The following is a 13,620-nucleotide window of genomic DNA, read 5'->3' as shown; positions in this document are numbered from 1 at the left end:
TCCCGCGGTCTTGTTCGTTTAGACGGGACGCCTGGCGAATGACCTCGGCCTAGACCGTCTAAAAGAATCATCATTAGGTGCAACAACAACGAACCCTTTGACCCCTTGTGGCGAGTCGTTCGTCTGTCTCGATTTACGTGGGACATCCCGAAGGCGACTACGCGCAGTGCTAAACGGTGTACGTTTTGTACACTCGAATAAAAAAAAAAGAAAATCTTATTCCAACCGAATTTTGAACGGATATTTTTTTATCAACTACATTTTGGTTTTTATCTTGTCGGCGCAAATTTGTCTGCCGCGTGCAAACAGAGACCAAGTTGGAAGAAGTTGCCGCCTCCGCTTAGATGGAATGCGCCACGCGTGAACGCCGCCTGCGCGCTAGTCACGTACACCACAGCGACGGCGGCCTATAAAAAACCGCAGCAGGGCCGTCTTACAGTCTTTCCAACGCCAGCCGGCCGTATCGTCCGGACGTAAAACGCCAAGTTTTCAATTGTTGCGATAACAGACGTCGTATTTTTACTTGTCGATAACGCTGACGATTACTCTTCGCCTTAAGTATCATCATGTGCGGTACGGCCAACAAAATGTCGTCGTCAGCGTACGTCGAAGATCCGCGGCGGGTCGACTCGGTCGCCTATCACTACTTGAGAACCAAAGAACCGATAGCCGATCAAGAGTACTCGCCATCCGAAGAACCAGCGAAAACCGTCGGCCGCCCTCACGGTCACCATATCGGTGGCCTTCATCACGCCGGTGTGCACGTAGCTGGCCATCAAAAGCCCGACGATCTGCTCACCACCGCCACGACGGCTACTAAAAACGCTTTCGACAAATGTGTCGAGCTGTTGAGACATTTCCAAAAGTCTCCCATGTACAAGTGAGTATTTAATTCGGGTGCCATACGATTTTTTATATTTTACCTGAAGAGCATTTGTAAATGTGCTGCGCGACGTCTATTGTACATGTTTGTTGTTAACAACCCTCATTGCGAACGACCTTAAATGGAAACATTCCTGTTACATACTTCAAATTTCATCCAAAAACACGTATCTTTTTTTTTTTACTCTATTGTACGTTTCAGTCTCGTGGGTAACATTTAAAAAACGATTCCATCATGATGATTTTACGGACTTCAACATTGGAAAAGTTATGACCGTGTGATTTTAATATGTAACCTTTAGATAATTATTCGTATTCGACTTTTCATCATCAACTAGTATAACGGTTACTTTGCGCGACTTTCTAACGGATTAGAAAACGACAATAAAATAATTATATTGCACTGTCGCAGTGTGATTAATAATGTCTGACTTCGCTCGTGCCCATAATGCTCAATAAAACTATATTGCCCTGTTAATTGACGACCATTTTGTGTTATTATTCTGTCCATAATATGGTCCGAGTACACAGTCTGCCAAATTAGAGACACCACTGTCGATGTAACGATTTCAAATGGGCCGCATCAAAAGTGCGATGACTTATCATAAATTATTTTGTCTCTTGTCCGCAGAATATTGTTTTTCGCTCAGCCGGCCCACGTCATCATGTTGTTGGCCATCACGTTGGTAGCTGCATCCATGTTTCCAAACAATATGAAAAAAACCAATACAGTCGACGGTCAAGAACATGTAAAGCCCAGGACTTTTGTCAACTTTGTCTACTTGGCCGCCTTTTGCACTCACGTGGGAGCCCAGTTCTGGATGACATTCATTTCTGGTGAGCGCACTGTCCATTATAATTTCCAAGTACAGTCGTATTATTATTTCAAACTGAAAACGAACGAACATATTTGTTTTTCAAATTTTAATTACATTGCTTTTAAAAATAACCGAAACGTCTCAGTCGAGATCACCCGTGCCAAATATATCCTAGTGCAATTTTTCAATTTAAGCNTCGAGATCACCTGTGCCAAATATATCCTAGTGCAATTTTTCAATTTAAGCAACTTTGGCAGTAAACGAATATACACGCGAAAACGAAGCGTAGGCTTTTAAATTTAACCGAGTTTTCCTTTGGCACGTTTATTTATTCTATTTTCAAAATAAGTTCCGAATGCACTTGATATTACGCACGAACTTATTGCCATAGTAAAAAACAAAAACGCATAATGTTATTCCATAATTTTACAGAATTTGATGTTTAACAATTTATCGTTGAATTTAAATGTTCAGAATAATTTTAATAATCGAGTAAATTGTTTTTTCAGGATTGAGTTTGTACTTCAACTTAGCGAGACACGCGTTCGGCGATGTCCAGAAAATACTTTTCCCAAAATACTTTTCATTGAACAGCCTGCTCAGTGCTATCACACTAATACAATTTGGCAAAATGCACGTGACTTCAAACGTGTGGGACATGCACACTTATCTACAAGTGATTATAAAATTTTTTTTAAATGTTCATCCGTCAAGGATCGCGTTAACTGGTGTACATATTCGTGTGCAGGTGTTTGTGCTCAGTCTGTGTTTCTTGTTGGAACTCATTATCCGGTTGTATGTTGTGCCACCCCTACTGAAGCTCATCACTATTAAAATGGCCATCGAAAAGTCAGCTGGCGTCGGCACCGAAGTCGGCCACTATGACATTGGCCCGCTCGTCAACTGCCCGCACTACATGGCCATTCACCGGGCCTTCCGGCAAGTCCATTTGTGCGTGGCCATCGGCAACATAGTGACCATGATGTGCACTTCGTTCCACCTGATGTACATCGCCTCCTAGTCCTCAGCAACATCACATGCTGCCAAACGACCAGAACACTCGACACTCGCCCTCGACGCGGTTGTTCAAACACGATTGATCATAGATTAATGATCGAGCGTAACATTTTTTGTATTTATTTATTTGTTCTCTAGTCGATAACTTGAGAATTTTTAAGATACATTTTTTAATTGTTAGTTTTATTCGTACTATTTTGTAACATCATCAAAATGGATTTCATAAATTGAGCGAACGACACAAAATGAATTACGAAAACTGTATTAAAGTGAAATTAGCCCGTCGGAATTTAATTTTGAAAAGGTTAATCGGTCTGATGATATAAGTTTACTAGGTTTTGTAGCGTTTGCCGTTTGCAAATATTATCTTGTTAGAACATAGACAATAAAATAAGAAAAAAATTTATTGTTTTGTGTAATTTTGTACAATTTTTGTTTTATTTTGTGTATAAGTTTATCGGTAGGAATTTCATTTTATATTAATGTTTGTAATTATCATTAAAGCATTACGGTACTCGAACCGTTTAACGACAGACAGTCGGCGCGCCAACACTAACAGAATAACCTTTGTTTATATACATAAATATTTATTATAAAATATTATACATGTATTTTTTTATACTAATCGTTTTAATGTAAATTAGATTTACGAAAGTTCAATTGTTTTGAGATGATATTAATTTATGTAGGCCTACGGTTGGTAATTTTAACGGTTCCTATAGAACTATCGTCAATGTCAAAGACTGTGAAGTGTATTTTTTTTATATTTCGTAGGTGGATCGTATCATGTTTAGTTAAGATATTTTTGTTGTTAGAATATTCTAATCGTTCCTATATTATTACTCATTGTTGCGGATATTTTTTTAGATTTAAATATACAATTATTATGTATAAACAATATGAGTTCATTATTTATATTTTTTAGGGCGTTAGCCAGTGGTGTAGCTGGAATTTCATAATGGAAGGAGCATAGTAAAACAATCCGCAAAATTCCATATTTTGGATTTTATTGCAAAGATAAATATTGCCACTGGTTTCGGGTATTTTATGAATGCAAATATCTCTCCAAAGTACTAAATTTTCTAATTAGTAAAAACATTTAGCTCTTTAAAATTTGAGAAAATTGACACTTTTGTTCAAAGTTTCAAATTAAACTTTTTTAAAATTTTAACTACTATTGTTACCTTATGAAATAAATAACATTACTTATGATATGAAAAATATTCGTTTTACGTTTACGTTACATCTAAATATTAGAACAAATACAATATTATATACTATTATGTATTTTTTAAAAAACTTTTCTAATAGTCAGTGCTGCTATTGATAGGTTTAAATTTTTTCTTGTAAAAGCAATTGATTCGCTGTTAATTGATTATTAAGCCTATTGAAGAAATTGTCACATAAATCGCGCGACACAAACAAAATTATTTTTATTATACTTATAAACAGCGCTGTGAATTACATGCATTTATAAATAACGTTAAGTTAATTCGGACACACTATCAGCAAGTACACATTTTTATTAATTGACTTGTAATCTTAATCGTGTGTTTGATCCGATATTATAGTTTCAGGGGTTATTAGGAGGGTTAATTCCCTCTTAAAATAAAACATATTTCTGCGTAACTATATAACCATATGACAAAGTTGCACAACCTTGGGACCCTTAAAAGTGGTTCGAGCAAAATTTATAAACACATACAATTTACAGCCTTACTTATAAAAAAGAAAATGAAACTAAATATTTAATATCTTGCCTACGTTCTTGATCCAAACAAGTAAAAACAAAAATTACAATTAAAGTATACTATTGGCGTGCAACTACCTTAGATTTATTTTTGCCATAGATTTACGATAAAAATAATTACGACTTAAAAAAATATCAATTAAAAATCTAGACTATAAAATGTAACACACATATATTTTGTACTTTAGAATATAAGGCGAACACAAATGTTCAATAATGATATTGAACACATGATACTTGGTGCATTTATTTAATTATAAAATCATTTGATTTTCATAAAGAAACTTGCTCCATGCTTGAAGAATTTATTTAAGACCTGATGAGGTCTCCTGTTCAGTCCATTATATCTTAGTTCGTGTTTTCCGAGTTGTTTTCTTTGCATGTGGCTGAATGCTTTACTGATTTCACACAGTGGTATTTTGAACGGTATGCGACGTATACTATAATATTTAGTTTTGAAAATTAACATATACCCTGTAAAAATACTGCAAATACGTTCGTACACCTTAAAATACACTAACTACATGCTCTTTTATTTTGTTTATTTATTATATAATTATTTTGTTCAATTCATCACATGATACTATAAAAACTATATGAAAAAGATCACAAGTATCCTATAGTTTTTTCCACAGTGATAACAACAGCTATTTAGTTTTATCACAGATTAAAGTGTCATTTAATCGGAGGTTTTATTATCTATCCGTGAGTGTATTATTGTTATAACCACCTGCTACCATGTTTTAAAAAGATTTTTAATTCTTCAAGAATTATGAAATATGTAATTCATTGGCGATTGTTATTAGAGGATAAATAAAAGATTTAATCAAATTGAGAGTCATGAAATTCAATATATTTTTATTATACTAAACGATTCTTAAAATAGCTGATATAATACCTTTAATGTACTTTTATTAAATATTATTACAATTTAGTAGGGAATTTATTTTGTTTGCTCATTACAGATTCATACAGCGGATCACCCCAAGTGTCTGAGCCAAGGATTTATCGCATGTAGAAATAATCACGAGGAATAAATTGTTGTCAAATAATTAAGAATTTACTGAATTTCATATTTCATCAATAGATTTATTATAACACAATTTTATATCCAATATATGGATAGAAAAACAATAATTCATTAATTTTAAAATTGTAATCATTTTAACAATAACACAGTAATATATGATACTAAATTGATTCTATGTTAAAAGACTGAAGAGTACTGTATTTTATTTGCTTTAAGAGTAATTACATGCCAACACTTTTTTTTAATGTTGAATACGATTACTACAAGGTATTTGATTATATTACACACATGTAGGTAGCTAAATTGCCTATATCTAGCCCCGTATAAAAATAACCATTAAGGATTATTTCAAGATTAATTATAATATTCATTGATTAAGTACAATTAATAAACTTATGTTTCCTATATCTAAGTTAAGATTTAAGTAATATGTCTCATAATTTATGAAATTATTATTCATACTTGCCATTTTTAGAATATTTTTGAATATTCATCATTATTTCGCATTTNTTCATACTTGCCATTTTTAAAATATTTTTGAATATTCATCATTATTTGGCATTTTAGTAGCAATGCAAAATTTACATTCTTCCAAGTTTCATCTATTTGGTTAATAAATGAATAAAAAAATGTGTTCAACGTTTAATTTATGAATTACCAATCGCACATAATTTTTTAAGAAATAAAATAAAAATTATTCTTCCTAGAGTTATTTAAGTTAATAAACTAATTAGTTCATAGTTTAATTCTCATATATTACAACAAATTAAATTAAAACAGAAACTTAAACTTAATTCGAAAATATTATATAATATTATGTTTTCGGTCTCCGAGTGGACTGTATAAAACGTTTACTGTTAAATTAATAAAAACGACTTAAAACTTTTAATTTAGTTTATAATACTTTATTTCGTATATACATTTTGGGGTACGCGTCGTGACGTCTTTTGCGATAACGAGTTCATCGCCAAACTACTTTTTATACAATACAAAAGAAATCGGTACCCACCGGGGGTTAACGCTCTTGTCTGATTAACAATAACATTTATATTAACAAAATGGATCAAACAGTATCTAAGCACAGCTGGTACCCCTATAAATTTACTCAATAAGTTATGAGAGTATTGTAATCAAATTTGTATATTAAAAAATATGGTAATTTTTAAAATTAGTACTTTTTATTTTTATGACTATTTTACAATCAATAGATTATTAATTCCTTTTTCTTTTTCTATTTTCTATTCTTTGTCAATTTATGGTGCAATCAGGGACAAAAACATAATTTTTTTAAGTGGTCGAAAATTTCCCATTTTAGGGGTCTAAACTATTTTTTGGATCAAATTCCGATTTTTGAGCATTGGTAATTAGTCTATCTATTTGTATTTATTCAATGTTACATTATCGGTAAAATTTCAATTTCAAGTTATTGAAGGTTCAGCATTTATTCTATATAATTCTAATATATATAATATATATAATATTATAATATAATTAGATATTATATTTACTGTAATATATTTTTCATCATTGCCATTGTACTCTGCAATTTTTTTTCATATAAAATAATTATTTTACAATTAAAAATTAGTATATTTTTATAAATAATTAAATTTTAAATTTAATCAATTTTAGTTTCTAGTTAAGAAGAACTCCTAAAAGTAAAATTTTTCAATATCAGATAATGAAAATATTTACTCATAAATTTGAACACTTTAACAGTTGTTAAGTTAAAATTCTATCATTTTGTAAGTATAAACATAATATTACCAGAAAAATATTATGTGATTTTTTAAATTCATTTACCTGAAAAATAACTTAACACTATAGTTTAAAATAATTGATTATTTGTAACCCTAATATAAAATAATCCGCAAGATTACACATTAAATATTAAAAAGATAAACATGTAATATGTATTTTTTGAATTTTATTTTAAAATAATAAATTATATTTTTCAATGTTTAATAATTATTATTTCATATGAATGAGATTAGTACATCGAAAATGGACATGAATTGAAATCTCAGCAATTCAATAATTTTTATATACAAGTGTTTCTATAACTTCATATAAACATAATAGTAATAATTTTACCAAATAATTAGAATAATGGTTCAAAAAAACCACTAGAAGAGCACATACAATTTATTCACTAACATCCATAGGCATTGAATGATTGTCTCCAATTATTCCAGAACTGTCTCTTTGTACAGATTCATAAATTGTATTTAATTCAGGAGAATTTTTGATCTGACATACAAAATCACTCATGTGTGGATTTTTATCTAAAAAAAGAAATGAAATATTATATTATTAAAAATTAGTTTAACGTCTTAAATATATATATTTTTTTGTGGCCTTTATTACCAGAATCTGGAATTGTTTGTAAATTAACAACAGCACGCATAGCTGATCTTTTCAACTCTTCCATTTTTTCAAATTCTTGTTTTACAGAATTAGCTTTTATTTTCAACATACAAGTTTGCTTTAAAGGTTCAGCAATTTTATCAAGTCCTGAAATTTGTATTCAACATGAGAAATTTTTCATTAAAAAAATTTAATTAGATAAAATAAAATAAAATAATTATTACAACTTACTTTGCAAGACTGCACTTGGTACAATTTGAGCCATTCTTGATACCATGAGATAAGTAAGCATTTTAATATCATAATGATCACGAAGACCATTTTCCAAATAATTCAAATATTCAAATATGTCTAAGCGATCTAAACAAGAATCTAACAATGTGTACATGCATTCAAAAGCAGCTTTTCTAATGTCTAATCCGTCATCAACAGTGTGTTTAAATGGACCCATTTCTACTTCACGAATTAATTCTTTCTAAAATTTAAAAAAAAATTAAATTACACAAAAATGTATACGACAAGAAAATAATGAGTACCTTAACAATTGTTTCAGCATATAGTTTTGGTAGAACAGTATCAAGGAGATCTCTGACTAATGAAGGTTTGTTATGAGCAGCTGAATTAAATGCAATCAAAGTTACTCTTCTGACATTTATATCAGGATCGGTTAATGCACTTAAAAATTGGCCCATATTTTGCCGGAGTAACATGTCAATAGGTTGAGGTTGGTCTGATATTGTGAATTTCACAGCAGTTAGCAAAGTAGTTCTCATGAGTGCAGAAGATGAAGATAGTGATGATTGCAAATTAGGCAATAGATTGTATGGATCAATTAGAGTTAATTTCCCTAAACATTCTGCTACGACATTGCGTGTGCCTTCTTCAGTACATTCACAATGTTTAAATAACTGTTGCCAAATAGCAGGTACAAAAGGTTTTAAATTTTCTATGCCATTTGGAGTAGATGACTCGAACGTAATTATCTTACATAAATATATATAGGTAAAAAGTGATATTTTTTATATTTCAGAAAAAATTAGTAAATACTTTCATTATTTCTTACTTCTTTTAAAGAATGTAGTAACAAGTATTGCCGTTTTGGTTGCATGTCAATTTCTTCAAGTATAAATGGTAAATATTGCTCTAAGTTTCCAATAGATATGCTTCCTAAACTGTAGCTAGCGGAAGACTTGATTTCTTCTGAATTTGATAGGAATGATTGTAAAATAGTTTCTTTTAAATTTGGCACAGAACTTAAATCTCTATTGAAACAGTATATAAATTGTAAAAATTTGCATAACACAGTATCATAGAAAATTGTACATAGAACTTACATATGTCTTCCAACCTCACCAATAACTAAAAGTGAAAAAATATGCTGTTGGTCATTTGATGGATTAATTAATTCAGTCATAAAACTATTAATAATTCCCATAGCTTGTGTTGGTTGAGTAGCAGTCAAAGCAGCAACACATTTGGCTAATGAATGATAAGCCTACAAAAAAAACAAAAAGCAAATTAATACTTTACATTTAATAGAATCGAATTATAAGCTATTTACTTGTTTATGCAGTGTTAAAGTAGGTGTGCCTGTGGATTGAGCCATCAAGGGTGATACTAAGAGTGTAACTAGTTCTTGATATCCAAATTGGGGTACATTTGTAGCAACCAGAGATTGAAAGAATGATAAAATTGCATTCAAGGCTGCTCCTTGAAGCAAAGGAGATTTAGCCAATGTCATTACTTCTGGCATTATTATGTTTGAAGAGTATGACATTGCCAAAGGTTGAATTTTTATTATAGTTGTAAGCAAAGAAAGTGTTAGTTGAGCAATATGTAAATCTGATTCATTTATCAATTGTGGCAATTCAACAAGTATCTAAAAATAAAAAATAATTGGACAATATAAGATAACAGAGAAGTTCAAGTTTATACAAACCTTGTTTAATAATTCAGCGGAAAATTCAGCATGGAAGTTATTTAATAGCATATTTAGAAGAGATAATGTACTGAGTTTTAATGCTCTTTGATTTTTGCGAAGAAAAGAAGCCAAAATTAAAACACCATCATTCTAAGATCAAAAATCATGTAACAGTTATCACTTTTTAAGTTTTATTTAAAACTAAATTAACTTACTAAAATAGAAGATAAATTAATTTTTAACGGTGAGCCAGCTACTTTTATTAATGCTTTAACCGTTGTTAGTCTGGTGATTTCATTACGTAAACGATCCAAGAAAATAGGTAAACAGATTTGTAATTCATTTTGTAATACATCACCTAGATTGCAAATTATCTGTCCCATACATGAAATGGATCTCTCTTTGACTTCTTGATCGATATCAGATGTTTTTAAACGCGAGTAAGTACAATTATACAACTGTACAGCATAAACAGTAAAATCAAATTGTTGTTTACAATCTATAAATAGAGAAATCATAAGTTGTAATAGAAATTTATTTTTAACTACAAAAATTAAAATAAAATACTTACCTAATGGACGAATAACTTTCACCATTTCTTGTAATACTAGTAGTGCTTCAGCAGTTATTTTATAAAATGGATCTCCAACAGCTGTTACAATAGGAGGGATTAACTGATCTACCCATGGATGAAAAATTTCTGGTGGATGTGAGGTTAGCACACAATAAATAAATGACAGTGTATCAATTTTCATATTACTACTTGATTTTTTATCACTAAACATATATCAAGATTTAAAAAAATAATTTTTTTTTTTTTTTTTTTTCATGAATTACCTTAATGAAAATTGAATACCAGGGATTAGAGTTCCAATATGATTAGTTAAGGCACCAGGAAGAACAATAACAAGTTCTTTTAAGAGAGCTAGACAATCAGTGCGAGTTTTTACACTTCTTTCCTTCATTTGTGTATAAATTGCTTTAACAATGGCAGGAACCTATGTAATGATTGGTTTAAATTTTATGATATTGCAATTAGTATTTTTAATATCTTTAAAATAAAATATAAATACATACTTGAGACTGTAAAAGATACATAGCAGAATCTTCATCAGCAATATCGGCACTAAAATTATTGCTGGTTAGCTTAGTCTGTTTTAACAATGCCATATAAACATGTAATATGTCACTTTTAACATTTTCTTCTCTTTCTGCAATTAAAAATAATAATTTTATATTCCTGGTTAAAGTTACTATTACAAAATACATATAGCTTTTAATAACAATACCTATTATTAATGATTAAGCAATAAGGAATATAAAATAAATTACTTTTACTGTCAGTAAATTATTGTTTCTATATTATTTTAGAGTTAAAAATAAGTCAATCTTTGAAATTATAACCCCTAATAATTCTCTAAACCTATAAGTCTTGAATCATTTGTCAGACAGACACTCAACTTGTTTTAAGGAATAATGGGGATAAATTTATTAAATAAAATGAAAGACAATATGTTTGCATACTGAATAAAGGTGGAGTGAATGGTCAAAGACTTTCTCAATGAAAATTGAATGTGTGATAGCATTTTTCATCACACAGATTTACTATACACTTCATTTTGATCACAGAGACTTGCTTTACATAATAATTACATGAATTTGAAAAAAAAAAAATTATTCTTTGACCTATAGTAACTTATAACTTTACTTTCTGGTCGTAACTTGTATGCATATTTTTTAAGTAGTATTTAGTAATCTAATTTACGCCACAATATTTACCTTTAAATCTTTGTATTAATGACTTAGAAACACTTCTGTACATATCTGAAATTAAATCTTTTCTGGTAACAATAATTCCTTCTAAACATTTGGCAGCTGCTCGTCTAACTTTCCAACTCATATCATCATCATCAGAATAGTCATCTTCATCATCTTCATCCTCTAAATCATCTCCATCATTTGTATCCATAAAATTATCCTCACCATTTTCACCATTATCATCATAATTGTAGTTAGGATCATATGCTAAATACTCTAAGCATAATTTAATAATATCATTTGTATAAGCTGCTGTTTCACTAGGGCAACGATTAACAAATGCATCAAAAGCCTGTAAACAGTACTCTCGTAACTCATCATCTTCAGCACTGCCTTCAATTAATGGTGCTTGAATTAATGGAACCACACGATCTATGTGAACACCAAAACGATGGCCAGCTTGTCGACTACATTTAAAAATATTGTTAATACAATTATTATTAAAAAAAAAAAAAATTCTTAGAAACTGACCATATAGCTGCTATACATTGAATTGATGTTTTAGACCTAGCTGCTGGTGCTTTAGTAGACAAGTCATTAACGAGGTAATCTATAAGTTTACTATACAGTTGCTGATTACAAGATAGCACTAAATGTCCAAGAGCAACAATTGTTCTGAAAAATTAAATTAAATTTAAATTAAGCTAAAATGCATAATTGGTAACTTTTTTAGCTAAAAATTGTTAGTATATATTTATAAAAATAAATATTTAATCAATTTTGTTATATTTACCTTTTTCTCACAGCTTGCCTTGATGAAGTAAGTTGTGGTAATAATGATTTAAGAATTGCCTGATGAAATTCAAGTAACAATGATCCAAATCTAGATAAGAGATCTGCAAGTATGTCTAAAGCTTCTAATTGAACAGAAACATCTTGCTGCAAGAATAAATAATTTAATAATATAAAATAAGTAACAACTCATAAAATTAAGTTAGAAATCTACCTTTTCAATAGCACTAGTAAGTTTGCCTGTAATTCTTCTACACACATTAGCAGCCAAGTATGTATTGGTTATAGGTAATTCACTGATAACAGTTTTTAATCCAATACTACAAATATCTCTTAGTTGTTCATTTTCAGATATCATATTAGTACAAAGAGCATCAACAATGGTTTCTACTTGATTTTCTTTAACTTTGTTTACAAGAGGACCCAAGCTAAAATATTATGTATTTTATTTACTCTTTATATGAAAATACATTACACTACTTAAATGTTGTTAGAAAATAGAAAATATTATACTTGAATTATTATTAAAAAAAAATTAATTTTTTTAATATAATTTAACACACAATTTTGTCATTTATATAGTAATTAATTTTATAGTAATATATTTAATTATCAATCCCAACAGATGTTAAATAAGCTAGGTATAAAAACAAGTTAATACATTTATATTGTGTATAAGTAAATTGATACAAAATTTACCACTTCACAGCAAGATTTTGTACTTCTCCATTTTTGTCTTCCAATAGCCTCAAAAGCATTTTAACCACTTTACGTTCTGAATCATCATCCAGTTTAATACTATCTTTTTGTAATTCTGACATAAGATCATTAGTAGCCATAAATCGGAAGTCTTTATCACTCGAAGTCATCTGAAAAAGTGTTCATATACATAAGAAATATGATTACTTGGCTATTAATAAAATTTAATTCTTTACTTTCTCGAGTAAATGAGCTATTTGGTAAGAAACGTTAGCCATGATGATTATTTAGTTATTTAAAATGTCAACCCAACATAAATTAATACTATACTATGAAGGTAAAAACAAGTGGGCTACACATAAATTACGCATTAAATAATATTATTTCCCATTAAATGAGTTTTTCACTTCACTATAAATTTTAATTTAACTTCAAGATAAATTACATATACAAATAACACACGGTGAATCGGCAACTAGCTAGTGAAGTAAAATTTTTGTTGTGTAAAAAAACTGATTATAATTTTATATTCTCCTCGAAATTTATGAGATTACCATGGTTGCTTTATTGATTTATGTTATCATTA

The 13,620-nt window shown here is 29.7% G+C and overlaps 2 protein-coding genes across 2 annotated transcripts; one reads left to right on the top strand and one right to left on the bottom strand.

The window, feature by feature from the left end:
- The first annotated feature begins 429 nt into the window (after positions 1 to 429).
- Positions 430 to 3,615, top strand: LOC126902877 (transmembrane protein 205). The gene is made up of 4 exons (XM_050680544.1): positions 430 to 880; positions 1,514 to 1,719; positions 2,210 to 2,376; positions 2,449 to 3,615. The coding sequence occupies exons 1-4, from the start codon at positions 567 to 569 to the stop codon at positions 2,719 to 2,721; spliced, it is 960 nt and encodes a 319-aa protein (XP_050536501.1). The 5' UTR covers positions 430 to 566; the 3' UTR covers positions 2,722 to 3,615.
- Positions 3,616 to 7,404: 3,789 nt separating this feature from the next.
- Positions 7,405 to 13,521, bottom strand: LOC126902876 (cullin-associated NEDD8-dissociated protein 1). The gene is made up of 18 exons (XM_050680543.1): positions 13,271 to 13,521; positions 13,035 to 13,204; positions 12,550 to 12,763; positions 12,337 to 12,482; positions 12,075 to 12,218; positions 11,565 to 12,010; positions 10,863 to 10,996; positions 10,623 to 10,783; positions 10,357 to 10,562; positions 10,001 to 10,284; positions 9,804 to 9,935; positions 9,426 to 9,743; positions 9,199 to 9,359; positions 8,928 to 9,126; positions 8,401 to 8,847; positions 8,096 to 8,339; positions 7,865 to 8,011; positions 7,405 to 7,782 (listed from the first exon to the last, which is right to left on the bottom strand). Exons 1-18 carry the CDS (start codon positions 13,310 to 13,312, stop codon positions 7,643 to 7,645), a joined length of 3,735 nt encoding a protein of 1,244 aa, XP_050536500.1. The 5' UTR covers positions 13,313 to 13,521; the 3' UTR covers positions 7,405 to 7,642.
- Between the last annotated feature and the right edge of the window lie 99 nt (positions 13,522 to 13,620).

This window comes from Daktulosphaira vitifoliae, unplaced genomic scaffold, assembly GCF_025091365.1.
Source record: "Daktulosphaira vitifoliae isolate Bord-2020 unplaced genomic scaffold, ASM2509136v1 Scaffold_3, whole genome shotgun sequence".
NCBI classification, from domain to species: Eukaryota; Metazoa; Arthropoda; class Insecta; order Hemiptera; family Phylloxeridae; genus Daktulosphaira; species Daktulosphaira vitifoliae.
Note: the sequence above shows the minus strand (reverse complement) of the source record. Positions and strands in the feature narration are given on the sequence as shown.